General features: G+C 42.3%; 1 protein-coding gene across 4 annotated transcripts in view; it reads left to right on the top strand.

Moving 5' to 3' along the window:
• The first annotated feature begins 242 nt into the window (after nucleotides 1-242).
• Nucleotides 243-27,803, top strand: part of LOC135496744 (high affinity cGMP-specific 3',5'-cyclic phosphodiesterase 9A-like) — a 30,939-nt gene continuing 3,378 nt past the window's right edge. Inside the window, exons 1-10 of one of the 4 annotated variants that reach the window (XM_064786224.1) lie at nucleotides 243-308; nucleotides 16,249-16,398; nucleotides 21,693-21,847; nucleotides 22,674-22,819; nucleotides 23,451-23,592; nucleotides 24,232-24,327; nucleotides 24,646-24,768; nucleotides 24,885-25,045; nucleotides 25,371-25,473; nucleotides 27,393-27,497. In XM_064786224.1, the coding sequence (XP_064642294.1) occupies nucleotides 21,734-21,847; nucleotides 22,674-22,819; nucleotides 23,451-23,592; nucleotides 24,232-24,327; nucleotides 24,646-24,768; nucleotides 24,885-25,045; nucleotides 25,371-25,473; nucleotides 27,393-27,497 (990 nt within the window). In that variant the 5' untranslated portion in view covers nucleotides 243-308; nucleotides 16,249-16,398; nucleotides 21,693-21,733. Of the gene's footprint in view, nucleotides 309-749; nucleotides 970-16,248; nucleotides 16,399-21,692; nucleotides 21,848-22,673; nucleotides 22,820-23,450; nucleotides 23,593-24,231; nucleotides 24,328-24,645; nucleotides 24,769-24,884; nucleotides 25,046-25,370; nucleotides 25,474-25,672; nucleotides 25,778-26,294; nucleotides 26,400-27,392; nucleotides 27,498-27,803 lie in introns of those variants that run through there. The other 3 variants (XM_064786220.1, XM_064786223.1, XM_064786222.1) reach the window with 3 other exon arrangements.

Genomic DNA, 27,803 nt, shown 5'->3' with positions numbered 1-27,803 from the left:
CATATCGTATTTATATACGACAGTGATATAAAAGATTATCTTTGCAGTTGATTTAACGTTTGAATGGCCTTTTTGAAAGTTTTTAAAAATCGAAGTCAGCAGGGTCAGAGTCAATCAAAAAGTAGTTTTGAAAGTCTGTGGCAGGGTCAAAAGAAATAGTTGTTGGCGCCGATGATGTGAGCAATGTGTTGGATTTCCGCCCCACCCGTGAGATTTGCTCTCGTCACGTCATGAGCACACTGAACTGGTAGTGAACCGTGTTGAATTTGTAGCGGCTACCGCTATCTCCATCACCTCCCCCACCTAAGGTAAGCTCAGCATGACTGTAGATGTAACCATCAATAATTAGACAAGACTTCACTCCATATCATCGTCCTTTTGAACCGCAGTGCGATTTCTTCAAAGTTTTTTCAAAAGACGGATGCTCATTACTGATGTTTTAGACACCCAAATAAGTCCCAAAATAATTCCGATATCTCACTCATGATGTTACTGTAAGTGAAGATAGACTTGCCCAGGACCGACGAATGATCAAGAATGAAAGACAAGTGACCTGCCAAAGATCACACAGCAGATGAGCAAACGATTCCTTCTTTGTAGATTTGATAACCCCAGAAAGCACCTACTTTGCCACATGGACTTTGTGGGCCTACTCTCAATCCCAACAAAAGTTCAAGGGAGCGAAACGACTTCGATTTGGAGCGAAATAACTGGGGGCGAAAAGGTCAGGGAGCGAAACAACCGCAATTCGCTCTCCCGCATAGAACGAATGCTGATCTTCTGCTAAAATATGTGTTAAAACTTCGACAAAAAGTGACTAATTCTGCGGTGGATTTGTTTAAAAAGTGATGTGCTGATATTTATGGGATCTAAGCAATAGTATGGCTACCAAGGTGGTGTATTTTACTGTCGGGGGCCGCAAGGAACAGGCCGAATTTCGAAGCGATGACCCGACTGACGATGTACGAGGTAGGCATGGATGCATGTTGTTTGTGGGGATTTAAAGGGGTGCTACACCGACAGTTTTGTTAAAGTTATTGGTGGTCGTAGTTTATACTGTAAGAGGCCATCTTGACTCTCATTCTCAATGGATCCACTCTGCCGACCCGAACTCTGTAACACCAACCCTTGACACAATACGCGAATCTGCCCATGTTGGTTCTGTTATTCCTCACTTCACTAGATGAGTAGGCCTAGGCCTAGATCAGTTCGCGAAAAATGTTGGAATTTGGATACGTACAGAATCCAGATACCCATATCCAAATTCGGATTCCCCTAAACCTTAACTGAAGGACACGCCCACTGCCCACCCAGGGCTACCACCTTTGTGAAGACAGACGTTAGAGCTTTTCTTGGCTTCCATTTCTGAAGCTGACCCCAGAGACACCATCATTTGCACCCTTTTAGAAAGTACCGAAGTCTTCAGTACAAAAAAATGTACACATATGATGCACAGGGTAATGTACTGGGGCTTGATATACTTTAGAATTTGGATTTGGATTAGAGTAAGTATTAAAATCAAATACAGTGCAGTTATACAATTAGGAATTAGACCCAGTTGTAGTATTGTATGACTACAGTATAGGCCTACTAATCGCATCAGGGTTCAATTGACTCTTGCACTTGTTCATATTGACGTATAGATTTGGCCAGTAATATTAACAATGGTGCCAGAGCCAGACCAGTTTGGTGTAAATGAACAACAAGTTTATGTTTTTTTTACTGAGTGATGCCTTATGATTTGGAATGAAAAAGTGAATTCAGTTTCTTATTGGTGGTTTTTTTATGCCACTCATATCAGATTTAGAACAAGTGTCTGGCACTGATATAAACAAAATTACTTTTGTGATTAAAGCCAGGAGGTTTCACTTTCAGTAGAAATAGCTTCTGTTTGTAAAAAGTTGGGCTGGTTATAAATCTAACTAAAGCCCCCAGTAGAGTTACATGTCAAGTCAACCCCAGAATCTGACCCCTGTTCCATACATTGCCAGGTCCCTAGCTATGTTGGAACAAGAAACAACATTGGGAAATAGTGAATTAATCTGAGCAATTTGCAATTCTCTCACAATCTCTGAATGATACTCTATGCATGCACTGTCCGGAGTGACATTTTTATAGCTTGCAGAAGATTATCAAGTTTTAAAAATGTCAGTGTCTTCTCTAAGATCTTGATATCATCCTCAAAGGGAAATGAGGCGAAGTTGGGCATGGCCCATTTAGCATGACAAGGTTAGAGAGTAGAGAGAGGTCATATCATTGTGCTTGTCCAGTAGTATGCATGGGATATTTTCAACCAAAGTCAGAAAACCTGTTGTAAAATTGTTGTATTTTTAGTCCTCCAGGGGCATAAAAGTCATATCAACGATATTTATTCCTTCAAATGTCTTTTGAACTACTTTTCAAAATTTTTTGGAAGTTTAGAAATATTGACATTTCTTTTCCTTTCCTTATTTATTGACAGTTGATGCCTGAGTGAGTGTTTACATGAAGGTGATTTCTTGTTTGGCATCTTTGATGAGTGTGCCTGAGCCATGAGATCTCGGCTATGGATTGTCTCCAATCAGCCATTAAACAATTGTCTTCGTATGCGATACTGCTCATGCCTGACTTATAGCGTGTTGACCACTTGAAGGGCTTGTAGCTCCTAAATCACGCACCAACCCTTCCATTACCAGATTAACAGTTAATTTAGTAAATTACTCATGACGATAGCGAGTGACTTGAAACTTGTTTTTCACATCTCAAAATATCCCATTCTACTCTGGTTATTGTGCACCAATTAAACTCTGTGATATTGTTATGCGACCATTCAGTGATATTGTTATGCGACCATTATTGCTAAGGAGATGATCAACACAGGTTGTTGATGATGTATTCTATGTCCACTTAGTCAACAATGATAAACCATTGGTAATGACTGAAGCGAGAGGAAAATTGGATTAATACCGGTATATTGATTGATGTCAATGTTTTGATTAAAAATAAGGTTGAGTGGAGTGAATGAAGTGGGTGTTTAAATTAAAGGCAAACTTCAGCATTATGGCAGTGCAGTCCTCTTATCTCTTCATGGCCAAGTATTATTATTGGGTATGTTAAGAACTAAACCAACTCATGTTTTCCCAGTGTGGCAATCAGTCAGATCATGTCAACGCCAATTATAGTGCAAAGAATGCCTGGACTAAATACTGATTAGAGAGATCTTTGTTCTGAGTTCAACTACCAATAGCAAGTTACTGCAAGACCACAACTTGGAAGACTGGAGCAAAGTTATCTCTATTTCTATGTTTTCAAATCACATTGACTTCAGTGCTTGACCAGAAAAGATAACTTTGACACTGTGTGTGTTTTGGTCGAGTGTGGAGTGTGAAGTTTCAAAGCCAGTGCCGATAACAAAACCATAATGTTATGAATGTCAAACAAGTGAAGAGGCTTTCCGTGACACCACAACGATTCATCTTTGTCAACTTTCTAATCATACTCAGGCCAAGTTTTTCAGCCATTTCACCCATACCTGTACATTAATTGTTTAAATAACTTAGCTGGCAAAGAGCCTTGGAGTCTAGGTTGTACAAGACCCCAGTTCTTAAAAAATACCACCCCGACCACAAAGCTTTGGAACTTTCTGGTGGAACTCTCCAGAACAGCCAACTTTGTTACTGAAAACGGGCTGCCTCTCTTGCATGCATTGCAAACGAAAAACTCAGAAGAAGAAGAAGTGTTGAAAAAGTCAGTGGACTAAGTTCATTGGATGTTAGTCTGACATAGTCCATTGTGTGATCCATTGACAGTTCATACACAGACATGAAACACTAATCTATGACTGTGCTTGGTGTTGTGCCTGTCTCCTTATCTCTAAGCCAATTAGGTGTGCTACCCTATCAAATCAGTCGCTAGTGACTGCTAGTGACTGCCACAAGATGGTTGCTAGGATTTTACACGGACATTGCACAAGAAGTGCCCATGGCTGTGTTGTTGATGATTGGTGTGCTAGAGGACAAAGTATGAGTAGGGATTGATGTTTTTGCAAGAGAATGCTGGCATACTTTCTGTGAAGTGTTCATTTCCTTGAAATGATTGTTTTAATATTAGATCCTGGATCACTTTGTAATGAACATCAAATGTGTCTTGACTAAGTTTCTAATTGCTCTCTTGTTAGGTGCATTCTCTGAATTGCAGCCTGTTGTTGGCTAGGAAGATTCGCAGGCTTTCATTCTGTTGAACCTGTCTTGGTGAGAAGTTCCAGATACATGTATCTTATAGATTCCAATTCAAACTTGGTGGTTCCTGGTATCAAACTATCATCATGTTGTTTTTTAGCTTCACTTGTGCTTTAGATGTGGCAAAAGAAAATAAGCTGCTGCACTTCAATAGAAGCTGGGTGTATTTGAATTGATTCCGATATGGATTCAGGTGCAATGTGCAGTTTCCTGATCAACAAACTGAGTTGCTGCATGTTGTCTGTGTTGATGGCTGCAATCTTCAAACAGATTGATGAAGTCCTGTTCTGCGAGAGAGTCATCATGATCTAGCTTGTCAAGGTGCTCAAGAAACTGCTGCCCAACCCAGCTCCAAGAAGGAACTGAGGTTACCGGATCAGAATGAACCAACTCCTGGCTGAACCAACTCCTGGCTTCAGGTGTAGGCACTACCGGGTAAGCTTACAGCACACTCATAGCCAACTCCGGTGTTAAGACAAGGATTGTGGCGATCAGTGGTGATCTGTTGCCACTGCTTAACTCCTCCTTGTCCAAGATAGCCTTAAATTAAAATCATGTGTCCCCCAAAACACCACCTGATTTGCTAGCCTTGCCTCCAAGTCTGGCTGAATCGATAGCCCACCTGGCTGCTGCAGGCGTTCGCTGGAGTCCGCAATCAAACTGGTTTGATTTCTGGTGGCCAGAGAAGGCTGGTCACCGCCAACTCCTGACTTCAGAGAGACCCAAGAGATCTCAATGCACCGATACCTACTTCAAGCATGTCCCACCGTGATAGCAAGACATCAATACTCAAACGACGCTTATTGACAAGCATTTCATTGATTGGTTATGTGTACTGTTCAATGAGTGATCGGGTGTGCAAGTATCTGATTGAGCGTGCTGGCCTCAGATCTGCATTCACTCAATCCGATTGGCAGCATTTTGGACAAGTGTGTGGTATGAGTGATCTACCACATTAACTATGATTACAAATGTTATGATTGTATAAGTGAAGGCCTTCACCCAGTGGGAGAGCTGAAATGGTTTTGGGTGAGAATAAGCTGACAACCAGGATGACTGGTTCAATGTCATTCACTGGCCCTATTCATATCAACAATCAGTCAATACTTGGAAAAAATATATCAAACTTGGGTGGAGAAAGCATCGTTCAGCTTCCAATATAATATGATTTCTTGGAATCCAATATTTTCATGACTTCACCAATTAGTTCAACAATCATTGTGATATCATCGAGCCTCTTTCCGCAAACAATGAAATGAACCGTGGCCATGTTGATTTCTCACATCTTCCCTGATCCTGATTCCACCGACAACCTTGGCGCATGATGTACCACTCCGATAATTCTACCATGAAGTATCAACCTTGCTTCAGAGGCATTTTATATGGCAGAAGTGGAGGTGGAATTTAATGAACCAGCGCTGGAATGCTCGAAGGTATCACTTGATTACGATCCAAATAATGAGATATGGATGAAAGTGGCACCGGAGTGTTCACACTCTTAATAAATTGTTTCCTTAATTTTCTGCATGTTGGAAACCAGACCGTGATGGGTTTTTTTATGGAGAGATAAGAGTATTATGTTCGCAAATTGTGCGTAATTCAGAAGGTATCTAGTTGTGAATAAACCCTGCAGGTGAAAAAGATTTGTTTAGTAAAATACAGCAAAGGCCTATGTAGGCAAGGCAAGGGTTGTACTCGACAGACATCTGAATAATGTATACTGTCATGTAGTAGGCCCATAGTCAGGCCATCATGAAGAAAGCCTGTTGCTAGCCATTAACCTGTTTACTGTTACAGGTCAATGCACCATTAACCATATAGAGTGGTTTCATGTGACATCATCACCTGCAGTAATGGAAGGACAGACAAAAGAAAGCAAGTCCAAATTTGGCACGACAAATCATTGTTCTGCCCTCTAAGATGGCTGACCGTGAAAACACTCTGTTGTGACTCCATTTAGCCAATCTACACAAAACTCCTGAACTCATCCAAAATCCACCAAATGATAGAAGGAGGCTGATTACCTTGATTGTCACCTTATGTCTGCATGGCCTTCGAACATTTACTCATTCGATTTTTGGTGTTTGAAAGAGTTCTTTTGGTCATTGGATTGGCAAAATGGAGTCTCTACATGAAACAGAACCTGCAGTTTGCTTTTACAGTTAACAACCATCAAAGCACCATTACCCGAGCACAAGATCATGCACAGCAGTAATTTGTGTCCAAAGCATGATTGATAATGCTTGATTAGAAACACTCATACAATTTGTATTAATTTGTCCACCGCTGATTAATCCTCTGACATGATTCTGACTGTTATTTTGACTACCCCATTACCTCGGATAATGAGAAAATGGACATGAGTTAGCAGAGTCGGCTGCATGTTGCTTTCTGGGTGGACATCTCCAGTGGTTCTCTAGTTATGAGGGCTTTCTGGGTGGACGTCTCCAGTGTTTCTCTAGTTATGAGGGCTTTCTGGGTAGATGTCTCCAGTTATGAGGGCTTTCTGGGTGGACGTCTCCAGTGTTTCTCTAGTTATGAGGGCTTTCTGGGTAGATGTCTCTAGTTATGAGGGCTTTCTGGGTGGACGTCTCCAGTGTTTCTCTAGTTATGAGGGCTTTCTGGGTGGACGTCTCCAGTGTTTCTCTACTTATGAGGGCTTTCTGGGTGGACGTCTCCAGTGTTTCTCTAGTTATGAGGGCTTTCTGGGTAGATGTCTCTAGTTATGAGGGCTTTCTGGGTGGACGTCTCCAGTGTTTCTCTAGTTATGAGGGCTTTCTGGGTAGATGTCTCCAGTTATGAGGGCTTTCTGGGTGGACGTCTCCAGTGTTTCTCTAGTTATGAGGGCTTTCTGGGTAGATGTCTCTAGTTATGAGGGCTTTCTGGGTGGACGTCTCCAGTGTTTCTCTAGTTATGAGGGCTTTCTGGGTAGATGTCTCCAGTTATGAGGGCTTTCTGGGTGGACGTCTCCAGTGTTTCTCTAGTTATGAGGGCTTTCTGGGTAGATGTCTCTAGTTATGAGGGCAGTGTGGGAGATGAGACAGAGCAAACTAAATCCTGACTGATATCCTCTGCAGTGTGTGAGTGCTCTCTGACAAGTGTGACTACAATATAGAAACTCTGATCTGTTCAGGCCTAAAGACTCTTCACCGCATTGCGTAGCCACTTTCAATGCTGCTATCTCAATTAGATCCAACCCATCCTTGGTGTTTTTATTTGTTACTCCTCAGATACCACATCTTCATTCTCGGCTTTAGTAAAAACATTGATGAACAGGCAGGTAACAGGTTCTTCATGTTTTCATTCTCTGGTATTGTAGCTAGATCAACATGGTGATGCTCAATGTGGCACGATTTCACTTGAGATGTTTCCAATAACATCTTGTTGAAGAAGCATGGCATGAGTAATAAGTCTCCATTGAAAAAGACTACCAATATCATCTCATTGAAGAACTCTGCACGATGGTACACCTTGAATATCAATTTAATGCCAGTTACTGCACTGGTTCAAAAGTGCAGTGTGGCCAGCTGGCATGTCAAAGCAACATCGTAAGATGCCAGCTTATTGCATTCTGAGTTTGTCACCAGAAAGAAGCTGGTGAATGTCATCATTCCAACTGCCTGCTAGCTTGTTCAGTTTTCAATCAGCTTCTTGCCACTTTTGGTTTACTTTGATATCTGTTTGATGTCGATGCTTCAGGATGGTTATTGGGGGACATTCTCACAGTGTTGAATGCTGATGTGCACTGTGATCATTGCCACTGGAAACATCAAAAACACATTACTTCACTGTGTTTTTTGGTAACATAAACATCAGATATTGTTTTCCCTGCAGTCCTGCACATAATAGTACTTGGCTGTGCGGATGATAGACAATAAAAAGCTATAGAAATGACATAATCTTGAGATTTGTCTGCCAATTTGGTGAGTTTCTGTTGAAAAGGTGAAATGTTTTGACATTGTTTCTTTATGTTTGTTCAATGCTGACAGACCTGATCTCAATGATCCAGCAATACACCAATGTCTCTCACTGATTTCCCCTCATAGTATTGGCATTCTCATCTTTCCATAACAGACACTCGAGATTATTCCTTTGACATCACGGTCTCCTCTCAAATGTTCCCGCGGACATTTCGCTCTCGTAACTTTGTACGTGCCTGTTTCTGTGATGAGTAGCTAGTTGGCATCGTCATATTACATTTGAATGTTGACATTTGGGTTCACTCACCTGGGGCATTGTGGGAGAGACGTGTCTTGTGTTATTGGTGCTGACATGCTTGTACTTGCAGTCAAGAGAAGTAAGCCTGGGTAGGTACAGTGACAAGTGGCTGATAGCACTCCAAGGTGTTGTATGTAGCAGCCAAGTGGTCCCTCAGGGAAAGTGTTTTGCTATACTCCAAGTATCATGTTCACCATAACTGTCAGTGTGCCACAGCCAGGTTGGAGCTGTATCTTACGCAGCAAGGTCAAGTATTAAAAAACATGTTTGTGAATAAACTGTAACAAATAACACTCTCCCCCCACCCGGAGCAGTTCTCCTTGAGCTGTCTGTTACGGAGCAAAGCTGGTGACTTAAGCCAGTGCCGTAACACTCAAAGCAGATGAGCAGATCAGTGAGGGTTTGTGGGCAATCGATGATCAATGCCGGTAGGATTTGCTGACCAGTTCTATGTTTTCCTCTGATTGCCCAATCAAGGCTCGTACTTCACCTCCGGTTGCAAGCCAAGCAAGATGTCTTTTTTTGGGGCATATTTGCGATCGCCTCCGTTCAGGGCTTGGCACAAGTTTCAACCAACTCATTTCACATTGCGCGTGTTCCTTTTACATCCCAGCTCTCCTCAGGTAACAGAAACGTTCCGATGATAAGACGTTCGCCACTTTTCTCCTTCTTTTCATTCAAAATGGTGAGGAATTTTGCGAGTCGGCTCAACCAGTCGACATCTTAGAGAGGAAATGTGAAATGAAGAAAGCTGTCTATTGAAGTTAGCTAATCAGATTCTACTGGCATAAAGAGTCCTCTCAGCACAAATTGACGGTTCATGCCCATTTCGCCTTGTCTTTTTTCGCCTTTTCCCATTTTGCCTTTAAAAAATATACATTTCGCCTTCTCCTATTTCGCCTTTTCCAATTTTGCCTCTTCCCAATCCGCCTTATTCTATCTCGCCTTTGTCTTTTTTCGCCTTTTCATTTTTCGCCTTATGCTATTTTGCCTCTGTTTTATCTTGCCTTATCACAAGTTGCCTTATCCATTCTTGCCTTCGTCTCAGTTTGCCATTGTCTTAATCTGCCTTCTCCTATTTCACCTTGTCCTAATTTACCTTTGTCCTAATTCGCCTTCATCCTATCTCGCCTTTACCCGCCCCGCCTTTGTATTATTTCGCCTTCTTCCCATTTCGCCTTCTTCCTACTTTGCAACAAACTTGGTGTCTTTACCCATGTTTGTTGAGTCAATCTTTCATATGAAAGTGTCTTCAACAGTGTTGAAGGGCTTCTAGGGTCCATTCGGGGGTACCCGCAACCAAAACCCGGTGGACATTGCCAAAATTACAAGTGTAGATAACTTCTCAGCCATTATAGTCATATTACATTACATACCATATTACAAAAGACTTTTGTCTCTTTTACCCATGTTTTACCCATGTTTGTGGGGCCAATCTTTCATATAAGAGTGTTTCCACGAATTATGTTTTGGTACCCTACCCAAGGCTGTTGCTTAATTACCAATATTTTCAAATCTTCGTAACTTCTGAACCATCTACATGTAAGCTTACATGTATCTCCAAAACCAACTTTTGGATTGATAAAAGGCGAGGTGAGATATGGCGAAACGGGAGAAGGCAAAACGGGAAGAAGGCGAATTGACATAAAGGTCAATCAAGAAAAGGCAAGATGAGATAAGGCAGGATGGAACCAAGGCAGAATAGGACAAAGGCGAAATAAGAAAAGGCAAACTAGGATGAGGCAAGATGAGAGGAAGGCGAGTTAGGAAGAAGGCCAATTGGAACAAAGGCGAGATAAGACGATGGCGAAATCGTAGAAGGCGGATTGAGAAAAGGCAAGTTAGGAGAAGGCTAAATGGGAGAAGGCAAAATTGGATAAGGCGAATAAGGTTGAGGCGGAATGGGCAGATACCAAATTGACACTGAGCCAATTCGAAAGCATGCTTTGACGTTACGCTTGCTTTGGCATTACGCTTGCTTTGACGTTACACTTGCTGTTGCATGATGCTTTCTTTGACGTTCCGCTTTAATGAGAATCTTTTTTGAAGTGAGCTATATTAACTGCCACTTTCGTCATGAATTGCTTCACACATAAGCTTGGATGGGCCCATTGTGACACCAGTGTTCTGGAATGAACAGGTTTCCAAAGTGTTTGCCCAGAATCGATCATATCACTACAGATATGACGAGAGACAATTTTGATGGGTTCTCACTCACCCAGAAGCCTCGTGAAAATAATCCTCATCAAAATAGTTGAGTAAGAGAGGCGTATATTATCAAATATATGATTCCTACCAGGTGGTTCCATCATTTCCATTAGCACGTTAAATGAAAGAAAATTGTGCCATGATTGCTTTTTTACAAGGTGATGATTGCTTGGTTGGGCATCTTAGCAGAGACAACTTGATTTGTAGGTTTTTGACGACAAGGTTCAAGTTGTAGGGCCAAGTTATGACACATCTCCGCCAAATCTCTTATCAACCATCAGCAAAGATTGACTTGACACTGTGCGCATGGCGACGAACACTGAGGGAACAATCTGGTTATGCTCAGACTATTTACACGATCAATTCATTATTTTGAAGGGTATTGGATCGAGACGGGGAATCTTCCGCTTTTGTCGGGATTAGGGCAGATCAAACATGTAGGAGGTGTGATGGTGTGATGGAGGCTGATAATCAAGATGGACAGGACCTCCTTGGAATTGAGGCGGATGGTGTCCTCCACGCAGTGTATCAAAGGCCCAGAGTTTTCTGGTGGGATTGACACACACACACACTCAAACTGGCCTTATCCGACCTGAACCGGTCTCAGACTCCGCTTTGCGATGAGTCTGAGGTAAATCAAGTTCAGTTAGGGCTAGGTCAATCCTATTCACACGGTGCTTTAACCTGGATCAAACAAGCCCGTCCAAATGGGACAATATGACACAGACAGGCTTGGGTCAAAGACCACCTTGTTGGCAAATCTGTCTTGGCAGGCGTGACCAAGGAGTTTATAGTTGAAGACTTGTGAGCTTGTTATGCAGTGGTCAATTGGTTAGCTGCCACATAAAGTGGTAGTTATATGTGTATGGTAATGCTTTCTTAACATGTGCGATGAACCTGAACTCTGTGTTTGGTAGTAAAGAGTGTCAATCCAGTTACACAATGGCTCAATAATGTCATATAGGGTTCTATTAGCACCTAATCCCCACACCTCAAAGAATACATTTCCCTCGCTGGTGTTAATTACGTCCTATTGTTCCGGCGATACATTCAGCATCAGATATTACCGACGTACGATTGCCACAATTATCACTGCGTCTGTATTCATTCTCGTCTCTCTCATATAATGAAGTAATAATCGAGTAACGGGTTGGCGTCTGTATGACAGCTTCATGAACCACACAGTGTCTGCGCAGTATGCTGATGAAGTCATCACCATCAAATGGGGGCATCAATAACCTTTGATGGATGGACAATATGTTTCCCACGCAAGAGCAAATTGACCTGTGCAGAAGGATGACTGAAGAGTCAAGTGGTAATTGACTGGCTTGATCAGTTGGCAGACTTGTGGTAAAAGGTGGTCTGTCATGTCTGTTGTGTGATGATGGTGGCAGGTTCAGGGTAGTACAGAAGGGTTGTCTGTGACTGTGAACACACCTTATACTTTTCTGTCTGACCGAGGTACCTGGGTGTTTAGGCTGGGAATCAGCCTGGGACCTGTTGCTTGTTAGGCAGATGTTAGACGACAACAACTCTGATCATCTCGATGCATATCAAACATATACGCTTGGCACTGAAACACCAGACGCAAAGAGATTCCCATTAGAAGTGAAACAACAAAATTATGACCGATGACCTTGCTGAGTGAATCTGACGCCGCCATGCTCATCTCTGCCAAGGCCTGACCAATCTTCGCAGCGAGTTTGACACTTAACGTTGATTGAACACTGGTTAATGATAATAGTGCGGAACAGCTCATACCTTGCTATTAATGCATCAGCTAGATCGGCTGTGCTGACATCAACAGTAATCATGTCGTTAATTAGATTTTTATGCCATGTGTTGTGATTGTTGATACAGGTCTGGTTCCGGTGGTGGGGCAGACTTTATGGACACTATCAGTGAACAATTGATTCAAGTTGGCTGATAATGATTTTGATAACAATTGTATTGTTGATTGACAGGTAAAACAGATTTTGGCACCAAATATAGGCCATTGGTGACCAGCATGACATTTGGCCAAACCTACTATGTGCTTAAGAGATAAGCTGCTGATGAATTGTCTGACTTGTAGTGTGATAGGCCTCCCTGATACTTGTGGTCTGTCTGTGAAGGAACAGCAATCACAGGCCCCAATTTGCACGGCAGGGAAAGTTCACTCAAGGGTTAAATGGAATCCCTGCCTGGATCTCATCTGCTGAGGTTTACTAAGACAGCTGATGTGGCAGAGTTAGGGAGGATTTTCGTTTCCTTGGCAACAGTAAGTATATTGTTTACATACGGCAGCCATCGGCAACTGATGCAGGAATGTGGAGAGGATTAAGAGCAGCGCAGCTCCTGTAAAGTGGGTTTGACCCAAACGGTTTGGCGGGCCAACGAATTATTAAGATGTTCTCAGCAAATGGCTGGGATTATGAGATACTGTTTCTTAGCAAGATGCAGGATTACAGCCAAAACGGCTCCTGGGTCTGAAGGCTTGAAAATCTCAGCTAACATTTTGGCTTCCCTTGCATCCCAAGAATGACACTCGGAGGTTGAGAGAATAAGCAACTGCAGGGTTAAGTGTGTTACTCAAGATTGTTGCATCAGTGTGTGACTCTACAAGGAGTAGAACCCATCACCTTAGGCTTATGAGCACATTACCTGACTGATCCGCTGAAAGATAACAGTCCATTTCCACATTTGAAAATAAATAAATTTTTTATTATAACTTCATAACGCCTTCTAACCAGATCAATACAATCGTGATGGCTTACGTTGTCAGTCGGTGCACAGGAGAATAAATCAGAGTCATTCAGAGTGAAATGTTCTGTAATTTTCTCAAAGAAACCAATTACGGAAGGATTACTTCTTGACAAATTTCATTATGGATCAATTCAGTTTGACATGTAGAATGGAGAGCCTTTCAAAGACGGAAGATATTACTTCAATTTTTGATGCGTTATTGGTAGTGGGAGATTCATGATGGTTTGTGGGTTGTGATCACATTCTGCTTGGATCACGATGGTATCACAATCCCCACCCCCCCCAACTTCCCCAATCAAGAACTTCTGGCGCTGTGAACACGTTTCGATTTTCTCAAGGGAGGGCATATTGCTGATTCAGAAAGTGATGTGAAGTCTTCTTGAAGACTTAATTTGCAAGACAGGTGTCAAGAACTCCCAAGTCCATTATTTCTATTCATTCTCAATCAATCCCAAAAAGTATTGAAAGTTTCAAAAATTTCAAAAATTTCAAAAATTTCAAAAATTTCAAAAATTTCTAAAATTTCTAAAATTTCAAAAATTTCAAAAATTTCAAAATTTCAAAAATTACAAAGATTTCCAAATTTTCCTTATTTTTCAAAAATTTCAGAAATTTCAATGCATTTTATTCCAAAAATTACAAAATTTCAAAAATTTCAAAATTTCAAATTAAAACGACTTCACTATACTGGTCACTATTTGATGAGCATGAGCTTCTGTGTGAAGTAGGTTCCCTGTCCTGGGCTTGCAAGTGGGCGTGATCAGCTCACAAACATCAAACATGGCGTAATTCATCACACCTTTCCTGAAAATGGCCGCCACATGAGGGCACAACCTTTAACATGAAAGATCAATGTTGTCTTCAGCGTGAAATTCTACAACCTGGAGTGTCAGCTGTTTGATGGGATTTGCTAGAAACCAATAATCAACAATATTCCAGTTCGCTTGGCAATAAAGCGACATTCAGGTTTATTGGCTGTGATGGGGTGAAGAGCCGTCAAAACACGGTGTAGTTCCATGATTTGGTTTATTGGATCAGACTGCTTGAACTCGTGGTCATTGCACGTGATCAGAATGTTGGAGGTCAGTATGTGTTCCCGGTATGTGAAAGGAGAAGATCCGGGAGAAGCCCTGTCCAACCATGTTGCACTCGCTGCTCTCAGAACAGTGACCCGTTGAATTATGAACAAAATCATTGGTTTTATGATGAAGGGGGCAGATTCCCCACTCCATGGATGGGCTGTGTGGGTAGAGATGGGTAGAGAAAAGTAAACAATTGTTTACTTTTTCTCTGCCCATTAAAAAAAAAATTTACTTTTTTTTTGAAAAATGTCTTATCCCCTGGTCTGCTCAGGGTTTGAACCTGGGATCTCTTGCATGTTGGCCCCAGTCACTACCACTAGGCCACAGGGGACCACACGAACTCTCGGCATCTGACACTGTTATGTGTTTAGAGCTTGATTGATCTTGAAAACGATTCCTCTGAGAACAATGCCTGGCATTAAAACCACATTCATGCGATGTCACAATCAAAGCACCGGTTCAGTGACTTGCCAAAGGACAAAGTGAAGGTCTACATTGGGTGACATTCTGATCATGAATGAAGCACTTTGCCTGCTAGTCTTATATCATACATTTGTGACAGTCTGTCATTTGATGTCCTACAACTGGTGTCGCGTGCTGATTGGAATACAAGTAGGCCTGATATGACCATGAGTCCTACAACTGGTGTCGCGTTTTGATTGGAATACAAGTAGGCCTGATATGACCATGAGTCCTACAACTGGTGTCGCGTGCTGATTGGAATACAAGTAGGCCTGATATGACCATGAGTCCTACAACTGGTGTCGCGTGCTGATTGGAATACAAGTAGGCCTGATATGACCATGAGAAGTTAGATCCTTGTGTGGGATTGGTATGCGAAGGGTTGCATTGAGAGAAAGCTGCCACTCATCTCTGTCAGTGTGAGGCTCTCCTCCGCCCCCAGACGGAAGCTTGTTGCTCATTCCTCAGGGCGGTGCTGTCATTCCCTAACGATCAAACGGTTGTTTGTGAGACAGCTGTGACAAGTTTCTCGAGTTTGGATGAGGATTTATTGCCCTTGGCTCGATCTGGTGGCATTATGAACGGTTCATTTCATGAATGCCTCATATAATAAGAAGCCCCTAATTAGTGCCATGTGTGGTTTGAGATATGAGATGTAGACTGTTGCATGCTTAGATGGATTGAAGTAGGCTGACAGGGCTGACATCATTATGTAGTCCAGTCAGGGTAGCGTGAGGGAAGCAGTAGTTTGGGGTGTTGATCTATGCTCGATTCCAGGTTGAAATATACCCACTGGAATCATATGTGGCGGGTGAAATGGATAGGTGCAAGGATTACACCCCTTTAAAATCTGTTAAAGGAAAGATTTGGTCTGTTGCCACCTGGGACAGGTTCATTCAACTGGCCACTTCTGCTGGTAACTCAGGTCATTCTGTATGGTCCACCGACCCTCAGTCTAACCACTCAAGGAGCCAATCAATCATTGCTATGGCCAACGTGAGCGCAAATTGAAGAATGCTTTTATGGGCCAGATGGTGTGCTTCAAAAAATCCAATAGTTCCATTTCATGTTGGCGATCTGGGATGAAAAATTAGCTTAAAACTTGCCTAACTATAAAAGAGTAAGTAGATTGCAATCAGAATCGTTCGAAATGCAGTTCTCTGCAAGACACCAACGAGATAAATCAAAATTGACCAAATTTGTGCGCCAAAATATTGCCACATGAAATACATCAGACATTTTAATATTGTCCATTCAAGGGGTCTGCGTGTCACTTTCATGATTTTAACATCGTTTTCGACATTTGATCGTTTCAGAGACATTCCGAGCAGCGGCAGAAGCAGGACCAAACGACATCCTTAAACTCTACAACACAAAGGGAAACCTAGTCAATATTTCGGGCAAGTTAGCCGAGAATTCACCCAACACACGCTACAAGCTCGAGGTGGTAGCGGCCATTTTGTCGGGTAAGATGTTGACATTTCTGCATACATCGCTTGGATTTACAAACGCTTTCAAGTCCACACTTGACCATTTTGATAGCGAGGCTTGTGGTCATAAAGATACCGGGAAGACCACATCAGCTCATCGTATCTAAGCTTCATCCACACTCCACGCAAGTTTTAAACCATGTAGCAAATTGGAAATATTCTCTTTAAGATAATCTTAATGAAATTCTTCAGACAGAGAGTTCACAAAATATATAGCAGGTTTTACAGTATTTACTTAGAACCAAAGGTCAGTGTGTATCATTCTTATAAATGCCACTAACAATATATCCTGGAAAACCATCTTAATCCTTCACTAAATCAGTTAATTTGTTTGAATTTAACCACTCCATCATTCTGATTAAAATCAATATCTGTAAAACGTCACGCACACAATGTCTGTTATCATGTATGATCGTGTTGACAACCATCACTGACATGAACATGACAGACTCCATTTTGCCATTTCAAAAAAATGGTTATCTTGCTTTAGAATTTATAAGCAAATGTCTTTAAAATGGGTAAAGAGTTTTAATGGGTAGAGAAAAGTAAACAATTGTTTACTTTTTCTCTGCCCAGTAAAAAAAAATTAACAAATTTTTTTTGCAAAATGTCTTATCCCTTGGTCTGCTCAGGGTTTGAACCTGGGATCTCTTGCATGTTGGCCCCAGTCACTACCACTAGGCCACAGGGGACCACACGAAGTCTCGGCATCTGACACTGTTATGTGTTTAGAGCTTGATTGATCTTGAAAAGGAATGACAGGCTCTGAGAACAATGCCTGGCATCGAAACCACATTCATGCGATGTCACAATCAAAGCACCAGTGACTTGCCAAAGTCAGGTTGTTCTGAATGAAACACTTTGCCTGCTAGACCATGCAACTCAGTCTGATATGATACCTTTGTGACACTGTGTCATTTCCTGCAACTGCTGATCACTTCTTGTCTGTTCATTACATTATGATGATGAACACTTTTCTGTGATCGATGTTACAGCATCACAGCGGCCAGCAATGTTACAGCATCACAGCGGCCAGCGATGTTACAGCATCACAGCGGCCAGCGATGTTACAGCATCACAGCGGCCAGCAATGTTACAGCATCACAGCGGCCAGCGATGTTACAGCATCACAGCGGCCAGCAATGTTACAGCATCACAGCGGCCAGCGATGTTACAGCATCACAGCGGCCAGCGATGTTACAGCATCACAGCGGCCAGCGATGTTACAGCATCACAGCGGCCAGCAATGTTACAGCATCACAGCGGCCAGCGATGTTACAGCATCACAGCGGCCAGCAATGTTACAGCATCACAGCGGCCAGCGATGTTACAGCATCACAGCGGCCAGCGATGTTACAGCATCACAGCAGCAACCGCTATATTCATGCTATGCATGATCTCGTAGGATTCTTTTATTTGTTCCTCCGCACATATTCCACAAATAACACATCTTCATGTTTGCCTATGAGAGAATCTTCCTGATGAATGAGAACTGCCTGCTGGTGACATTTATGAAAAAGAACATTCTGAATGGACGGTATGTTGTGTTTGTCGGAAGAGATGGCTGATTCATCCCGAAGATTTTGCTATTACTGTTGACCAAATCTCTTTCTCAAACTGGGGTTTACTTGTAAACAAGACCACAGGTTACTGAAACCATTGTGGTAGCCTATCTTATCCTTGTAGTGTAGTTGCAGGAGAAAAAGGGTTAAAATGCTTAAAAACCGTGACAATTTGCCGCCAGATCCAAGATAGAAATGACGCAGCCTTTCAGATTGTATTCATTCGAATGACTTGCTTAAAGCAGGAAAGTGTTGTCGTTAGGAAGCGATATCTTGAAAAGAAATTGACATCTGCTGCAATGAATGGCTGGGATGTTGGTCATCTTACGGCAGTATCGAACAATGATCAACGCTATGTTGTTATCTGGCGTCATTTGTCTAGTTTATTGCGGTAATATCGAGATTGGATTGGATAATGGTTAGGTTGGAACGAAATGTTGCATTGGATAATGGTGAGGTTGGAATGAAATGTTGCATTGGATAATGGTGAGGTTGGAATGAAGTGTTGCATTCGATAATGTGCAGGTTGGAATGAAACGCCAGCAAATGTTGGCAACTTTCATCATCGTTCATCATTTTTGGAATCTTTGGGGCGGGTGGCAAATAGATGTGAGTGAATGTCCTTAATGATAGCTAACTCACAGGCAAACTCACATCTACATCTTTTCTCAGCTTAAGACTATGGTGCGCTTGCCATCAGATCCAATCCATAATTTCGAACTACACGAAACATGTTGTGGAGCTGACTATTGTTTCACGTAGCAGGATGTTGACTCCCTAAGCAATATTGTCTTGGCGACAAAGTGTGCGCCCAGGATGACCGCAGTCTTGCTGCCCAGGAGTTGGCCAAGGCTCTCTCTAAGGTAACATGATGTCCAGGACATCAATAGTACAAGCATGCTTCACCATTGTCTCCAGTCAGCAGCAGCTCCCTCAAGGTCTCCATCCTGCTTCACTATGTCCAACCATCTCACTCTAGTTCTTCCATCCATGTCTCCTTTCACCCCCAACCACTCCCAATGCCGAGGCTAGGGTATGTAATTTGAAGATGGAGAACCTGCGTTGATGCCCTTTGATCAAAATGGCCACAATCCACAAGGTCTTCTCCCCAAGCTTCGACTTCAGGGTGAATATCGACTAAACAACATCACCGCTTTTACCACAAACAATCACTCACACACGGCCTAATCGATTCAAATGTGAAATGACGGCATCATCGAATTTCAAGACAGATTAGCGTCAAAACACAACTTGGCATGAATACTTATCGAGGAGATAGTTGGATTGTCTGTGAAACATAATCTGCCAGTGATGGTTTAGAAATCCATTTGTAACATGGATGTTTCTCTGGGTATTGCGTTCTGTGAAAAACCAGCTCAAATCGAGTTGGTCTGTGAGATTGTCAGATTTAACGACTTTTCTATAATGTGGTATGAGATGGTTATTGGTTGTGGCAATTCTGAACATAATCAAAGGTTTGCGGCAGTAACAGTTGAGTAGAGTCTTTCATGAAAATGCTGGTGATGTACCATGTGAGAGATAGGTGCCGCTTTGATTCCTGTCTAGTACTCTTTGACCGCTGAATGAATGTTCAAAATGAAGAAACATCATCAGTCCCAAAAAATGAGTGGTCATGTTACCAGGGTTCCACTGTATTGAGCATTCATCAGATCTGACCCCGATTGTAAAATGAGCAGTACTTGTTTATTTGACATCTTCTTCCTTAACATTGGCCAGTGCATGTCTAAAGAAACACCATTTCCATTCCTTCCTTCCAAATTCTTTCTTCCCGCCAAGTGCATGTCTAAAGAAACACCATTTCCATTCCTTCCTTCCAAATTCTTTCTTCCCGCCAAGTGCATGTCTAAAGAAACACCATTTCCATTCCTTCCTTCCAAATTCTTTCTTCCCGCCAAGTGCATGTCTAAAGAAACACCATTTCCATTCCTTCCTTCCAAATTCTTTCTTCTCCGCCATCTTCTCATGGAACTAGTTGAAGTACATGAAAGCAATGAATAATTGATTTTGTGTGAAATTCATTGGCAGTTGTCTAAACATTGCCCGAGACCGTGGTTGAGTAGGTGTGACCTCGGTGGTGACTGACTAAGTGCGACCGTGGTTGAGTAGGTGTGACCTCGGTTGCGTCGGTACAGCCGTGACTGACTAAAGTGAGACCGTGTTTGAGTAGGTGTGACCTCGGTGGTGTCGGTACAGCCGTGACTGACTAAGTGCGACCGTGGTTGAGTAGGTGTGACCTCGGTTGAGTCGGCACAGCCATGACTAAGTGCGACCGTGGTTGAGTAGGTGTGACCTCGGTTGCGTCGGTACAGCCGTGACTGACTAAGTGCGACCGTGGTTGAGTAGGTGTGACCTTGGTTGAGTTGGCACAGCCATGACTGACTAAGTGCGACCGTGGATGAGTAGGCCCAACCCAGCACTTAAGATTCTCGCGTGAGCTTGCATGATGCGAAGGATTAGCATGATCAGTTCGGTGTCCTTATTAATATTTCAGCAGGTTTATTGGAAAGAGCAAACTGGAATGGTGATTGCGTTGAATGGGTGATCGCGGGAGCTGAATGGGTGATCATATGCCTTGAGTGATTCTAGATATACAATACTGATTCGCCAGTGATTGGTTCTTGCTGTTGATCCTTTAGTTATGGATAATGATAACAAACTGTATGCTGTGGTAGCCAGCGTGAGGTCGATACGTGTTGTGTTGAGCAGGTTGGTGCGGTGGTGTCTGTCACAGCAAAAGTCCAGGGCTTTCAGAGCAGAACTGTCAGGGGACATACCATGGACAAGGAGTGACATTCACCGACTTACCCACACACCCTCAGCCATTACAACTCTGCCTCACACTGTCCGGTTTTGCAATCACCACATGGACATCATTAGATTCTCCGGATGGAATGTCCACCAGTATCAGGGATCAATCAACAATCGTCTGGCTTCACCACTCCAGCCCCAATTAATATGATAACAGGCCTCAGCTCTAATGAAAGCAGTGAGTTGAACAAGTGATCAGCATAGTCAGTGTAAATGCAGACAGAAACATGGTGGTCTTAGGAGGACAAAGTCACAACCAGATGGCCAGATTAAGACCATTTTTTCCAATAATCGATAAGGATATCAGGACGCAAGGCTTCCACCTGGTCTAAGTTGATAACCGCTGAACCAGCAGAAGCGCAATCTTTTACCGGCAGGTTTTTAGAACAAAATTACCAATAAGCATCTGCCCGGTCCCCATTTGTTATCGGTAATTGTCATGGCAACTTGTGTTTTAGAGATGCCAATTGCGATATTGAGAAATGGTTGTAAAGTCAGCTGTGGGGATACATTGAGACGACGGTTCATTATCGAGGCATTTGCAAAGAAATATTGGTTATTTTTTCGAGTCGTGCTGATATGCGAACTTGAGAATCACATGGGGACAGCAGAAGATGCTCAAGTGGAAGCCAGCTGAGATGAGCATATTCTTTAAGATTCTGAACTAGCATGTTGGAATGGGGTCCGGGGGGGGGGGACCCACCCTAAGGATAATCTAGTGTTGTGTAACACCAGTGTCCTTTGGTACATTCCTGAGTTCAACTCTGTAACTTTGGCCAGAGCGATATGAAAAACCGTTTGGTTTCTGACTCTGCTAAAGGAGTCTCCAAGCCTCAGCTGAATCGAACCTTAATCCTCCTTTACTCATTGTCCTTTCAGGTCACACAATAGCTTCCCAACTTGGCTTCAACTCCATCGACATGGAGGCACGATTGCAACTCGTTGAAAAGAAACTGCTTGTTGAGAATGGTGAATTGCCCCAATCGTTGTCTGAGATAAAACACAAGGTGGAATCATTCAGGGAAAAATTAGAGGTTGGTGCATAGTTGTTCCTTTCTCATGTATGAATGTGTGTTTTGTTTTGAGGGAACCTATAAGAGATTGTTGACTAGAATTTCAAATAACCCAGGGTTGAGAAAATTGCTATAATCTTGGGAATATATCTTGTAGGTTGTTACTGCTTAAGCTAGAACATCCAGAGTTAGGACATGAGCCATCAGCCAGCATAAACAAGCTGGTTCTTGGTCTCTAACACAATTCATGGCCAATAGATCAAAGAGGTTAACATTTGCTGGGCAAATTTCCCAAATTGTTATGGAGCCACTAAGACCTGTTATCTACCAACCAATCACCTTCAGGGAACTTTACGGCCATGTGTGTGAAATGAAGCAGGGGTTGATGGGTAATTGTTTAGTGATGAGCAGCATGTGGGAAGTTCTCCCTCGTTGAGGGGTGCGAGGGGCATCAGGTTGTCCATTTCCACCTTGCTTTTTAATACCGTCAAACATAACAAGACATGCAGATGAATCTCCACCACTTCTCACTAATGTCGTCTATTAAACGCTCTCATGGATTCTGTATCTCGGCCAGAAAATTGAACTGTCTGATTCTGTTTGATGTAGCAAATCATTTCTCAAAACATGGTTTTACATTTTCAAAATATTGAACATATTCTGAAGTACCCAGCTGTCTTCAAGTAGTACTACATGAAGGGGACCTACGATGGCGTCATCCTTTGTTCTTGGTGAAGTATCTATTACTGAGCTGGTTTGGCCTCCACCAACATGTCAACACAGCCATGTAGCATCATCTCCCAGTCTCTTGTCCAAGTGTCTCTATACTCTCTTTCTTTATTTCCAGGGTGTTGAGCACCTGAGCTGGTTGGGCCTTTTCAAAGACATTTCCAGCGGTACGTCGTTACAACCGTTCTGGAACAAAAAAAACAACAGTAAACGGAAAGATCAGGAACATTATGAACGCGTCTTTGAGAAGTTTAAAAAGATGAGGTAAGTGTTGGAGATGGGGTGTGAGAGGGACTTTGTCAACGAGTGTGGATGTGATCCCTTCTGGCTGATGCCTCACACGTGGTCATGTGACTGCTGTCTTGCACATACCGCTAGACAATTCTCTGGATGGAATTTGATATGCTTGTCAAGGTACCGATGTGGACAGTGAATGGAAGACAATAGCTGTCGGAAGAAACGATCAGACAAGTCGGATAGCAAATGTCACCCTTGTCATGAAGAGGTGCATATTACCAGGATGTTGTCAAGACTATCAAAACTGCCTCGAGTTTGTGCTCAGGTGGAAAAAAACCGTGAATGAAACAGCACCTCTCTGCTGTCAGTCGGTTAAACACTGAATATTGCCTGGTGTCGGCCAATGCAGGTCACAGCTCTATCAATACTGACATATCCCATAATGCTCCACAGGAGTGCGTTATGACTGTTATTGGGATGTTTCCATTTACTCATGACAGGTATCCATGCTGACATCAGGAAGACACACTGATGCGTGGCGAGATAACAACAGCATTTAACCCTTTAAGAAGCAACTACCAGTCAAGAATTCATGTGAAGGTTAGGGGGAGTAATGGTAGAGTGGTAACTCTAAACGATGTGTTATGTTTACTTGCAGTCAAGTCCAGATGACCGAATCAGTTCGTGTCTACCTCCGTAAACCGACCTTCGACAACTGGCAGTGGGATGATGCTGAAATCCTGGTACTGTTACAACAAATGTACATAGATCTGGGGTTTTTATCAACATTTAATATAGAGGTAAGGGAACTTCCAATCAGTCACTGGGTTGATACAAGACATGGCCATATATTGAATGCTAACCAGAACTTTCCTGAAGTTGGGTGTGCGCTTGGACTGTAGTGTGTATCACTGTTTTCTCTAATACACCACCAGAATAGGAGGCAGATGTAGTGCTTGAGAGAAATAGAATAACAAAGGAGCCCAGTTGTGCTTCCAAGGGTTAACAGTGATCAAGAAAGTATAATGTGCTGATCACACCCACATTTCTTGAGATCCATTTACGATATTAGCTTGCTGCGGTTAAAAAAAGAGCCCAGGGAAAATAGACAGTGGCTGTCATCTGAAGAAGACGTCATCTCGACGGAGACAGTGGAAGAAATCCTACAATGTTCACATGCATTAGGTTAATCAGGATTTTCCATCTTATCATAATGTTGATGGAAATAAATGAAAGGAAAGTGAAAAATGTTGTGGAATTTGAAATATCAAAGAGATTGATCTGACTGTAGTTGGATTTTGGAATGCAATATCCTGCAAAAATATTTAAGAAAAACCATTTTAAGAGAAGTGTCACGCCTGCACTTTTGATGCGATGTAAAGTGGCATTCAGCTCATTGTGTGGCTGACAGGAAATGATACTCGTTTGTCCTGTTTCAGTTGAAGACATTACAGTTGTGGCTCTACGAGGTCTACATTCATTATAATTCTGTCCCGTTTCATAACTTCAAACATTGTTTCATGGTTGCTCAAATGGTAAGTTATTCTTCAACGAGAAAAAAGTGATTTTCACGAGTAAACCTGGAACTAATGACAATTACCATTGGTTGGAAAGCTCTTGATAAGCTCTATTGGATAGTTCCATTGGTAAACCTATTGACATGACCATTGGTTGGAAAGCTCTTGATAAGCTCTATTGGATAGTTCCCTTGGTAAACCTATTGACATGACCATTGGTTGGAAAGCTCTTGATAAGCTTTATTGGATAGTTCCATTGGTAAACCTATTGACATGACCATTGGTTGGAAAGCTCTTGATAAGCACACTCTGATTGTACATTTCTTCTTGTTTCAGATGTATGGCTTAACATGGTTAATAGACTTGCCGAAATATCTCGATGCTATTGATATTCTTGTCCTCATCACGTCCGCAATCTGCCACGACTTGGACCATCCAGGGTATAACAATGCATATCAGGTAAGAATATGACCTTGAACAAGTCACTTTGATCCACTTTGAAAGTCTGACTGGTGTATTTTCACCTCAACTTTTCCCATATTTGACCTTTAACCTTGACCTTGACTTTCTTTCAGATCAATGCAAGAACTGAACTAGCGCTCATGTATAACGACATTTCACCGTTGGAGAATCACCACTGTGCCGTAGCCTTTGAGATCCTTGAGAAACCACAGGCAAACATATTCGAAAACCTGCCAATCGACACGTATAAGAAAGTACGTGAAGGGATGATCAGGTAAGAATTGTGACCTAGGGCAAGGCACTTTGCGCCCCTCTCCAAGTGACCATGACTTCCTGTACCAATCCCCTGAAATGCCAACCTGAATCTTAGATGGATTCGGATCGCTTGGTGGACCATCTGTGAAGGTGCACTTCACCAAATAGGCATGAATAAACCACCCCTTGACATTGATATGAGGGAGTTCTGGCAGGAGCAAACCTCATACCAATATGGTGACACTTTGGACCACGCACACATCATGAGTCATACGAGAACGATTGTTTGATTTGCCAAACCTTGCTATCACCATCATGACTCCTATCATCTGCTCACCTTTCAGGTGTATCTTAGCAACAGACATGGCAAAACATTCAGAAATACTCAACAGTTTCAAGAGTTTAGTCAAAAACTTTGACTTCAGCAATAAGGAGCATAAAGCAGTGGTAGGTATTGATCAACAGGGTATCAGGACGGTAGTTCAAACCATCTGTCTCCCCTCATCCATCAAGTGCTGGCATGGTCAAATCTGTTACTACTTGGCCCTCAAAGTAAAATGTAGGTGACTTGGCATGCAACAACAAGAATTGACCGATTGATCGTCTGCTGGCAGTATTAATATATCAACAATGTGTCCCTCTTCAGCTAATGATGATCTTAATGAAAGTGTCCGACATCTCAAATGAAGCGCGACCCATGGATGTGGCCGAGCCGTGGCTAGACTGTTTATTACAAGAATTTTTTAATCAGGTTCGAAATATACGCATGTGACTTTGTAAACTCTGATGTTGTATATGCACTGGGCAGCTGTTTACACATCAATGTCAGTCTCCGTAGCATGGTTGAGTTCTCTTCAGATTCCTGGTATTCCTCTTCTATTGTCGTATTTTATTCAACTGTAGACTTATCGTCCTTTTTTACAGTTTTGCGGTGTGCATGTCAACATGCGCATTCGCAATGGTCCAGTTCTCTGTATGCACATGTACACGTACATGCAGTATGTACATGCAGAGTGGTACAGTTCTGCACATGCGCATGCAGTGGTACAGTTCTGCGCATGCGCATGCAGAGTGCTCTGGTACGGTTCTCGGCTCTTTTTCAGGACATGCTTAATTTGCTGTAGCTGTGCTGCTTTGTATTTATTTGCTCCAACACAACTCCCCCTGTATAGAGACTTCAAATAGCAACATGGAGGTCAACATCTACTTGCCAATGTGGTTTATCAAAAATATGAAGTGATTTATGCTAATTTATCCTATTTTAACAGCTGATGATGGTCATCGTAAAAGTTTCTGACGTTTCAAATGAGGCGCGACCTTCAGAGGTCGCTGAACCTTGGTTCGATTGTTTAATGCAGGAATTCTTCATGCAGGTTAGCATGTTTCCATGGTGACTAGCCTGGTGTACCTCAAGTTGCTGGTACCATTTGGTTACCGTGGTTTTACTTTGGTTGCTGGTACCATTTGGTTACTGTGGTTTCCATATTGTTGCTATGGTAACCTTAAACAATTCTATCTTCCCTTAACTTGTGATTCTCCTGGTGTTGGTTTATAAGCTCTCTTATCAACAATTTGGACTGAAAATACTTGGCCAATCAATACAAAGTGTATCAAATCTAAATTGCCACCAATTTTCATTACCAACGTCTGCTGATTGTTTCTTTGGTCAAAGCTGGTGACCTGTCAAATGAATCTTGACCCCTGGACGTAGCTCAACCATGGTTTGACTGTTTAATGGCTGAGTTTTTTATGCAGGTAGGAAAACAGAAGTACCATGAAATAATACCTGGTTTAATAGCACGGATTCGAGAGCATTCCAACATAATGATTCTTTGTACTGAGTTATTAATAGAGTTTTAGGTTTTTATGAAAATCTTCTTATTAAATCCATTCCTCGGTGGATTGTCCAATCAAAAATTGCAAATTCTGAATCACATGCCTTATCGTGTGACTAGTTCAGGCAAATTCTGCCTCCTGATATCAGCGTATTGGAGGCGGGTTTTAATAAGAAGATAATGATGTGTCTTTCTTTTATCTCATTTTAATTGGTGCATTTTGAAAATGATTTCAATTATTTTTCTGCTGTTTCAGCACCTAACCCTTTCCTTGACTATCTGGCTTTTATAACACAATATCTCGTCTATCAGATTCACTCCTGTTTGATGTGAGGGACACAAAAAATGACTGGCGATAGTTTGTGTGGACATAAACTCGAAGCTAGTCCAGTTTTGCCATTGCTAAACCAAGCTGGTAGATGCTCATCATGTATGCCACTCATACTGTGAGTGAATCTGAGGCGCCCTCTATTGTGCATGTGTGGTGTTAGTATAACGCTGTCAAGTGTTGTCTGTTTGTCTCCTTGTTAGCTAATGATGATCTGTATCAAGATGGCGGACATCTCAAACGAAGCGCGGCCAATGGAGGTGGCAGAGCCATGGCTCGAGTGTCTGCTTGAGGAGTACTTCCAACAGGTAGAAGGTTCATCATAACTCATGTTAACCCTTTAGGACACAGAGATCATTCCCCACAATATTGCCCAATCTGCCAGTCACAAGCATACCCTTGTTCACAAACAAAGACTTCACTCTACATTAGATTGAATGTTTACCTGGAGACCAACAAGGGTATGACCTAAACCAGGTGATTGTGACAAAGATCTTTGATGTCGTACTATGATGACTTACACTTTCAGAGACACATTCCCTAGACCATTAACTTACCGTGAAAATCATTAACTTTTCATATTATAATCAGTTCTTCTTCAAATCCTATTGCCA

This window comes from Lineus longissimus, chromosome 12 (assembly GCF_910592395.1).
Source record: "Lineus longissimus chromosome 12, tnLinLong1.2, whole genome shotgun sequence".
Lineage (NCBI taxonomy): Eukaryota > Metazoa > Nemertea > Pilidiophora > Heteronemertea > Lineidae > Lineus > Lineus longissimus.
The sequence above is the reverse complement of the archived record's forward strand: the minus strand, read 5'-3'. Positions and strand labels throughout refer to the sequence as shown.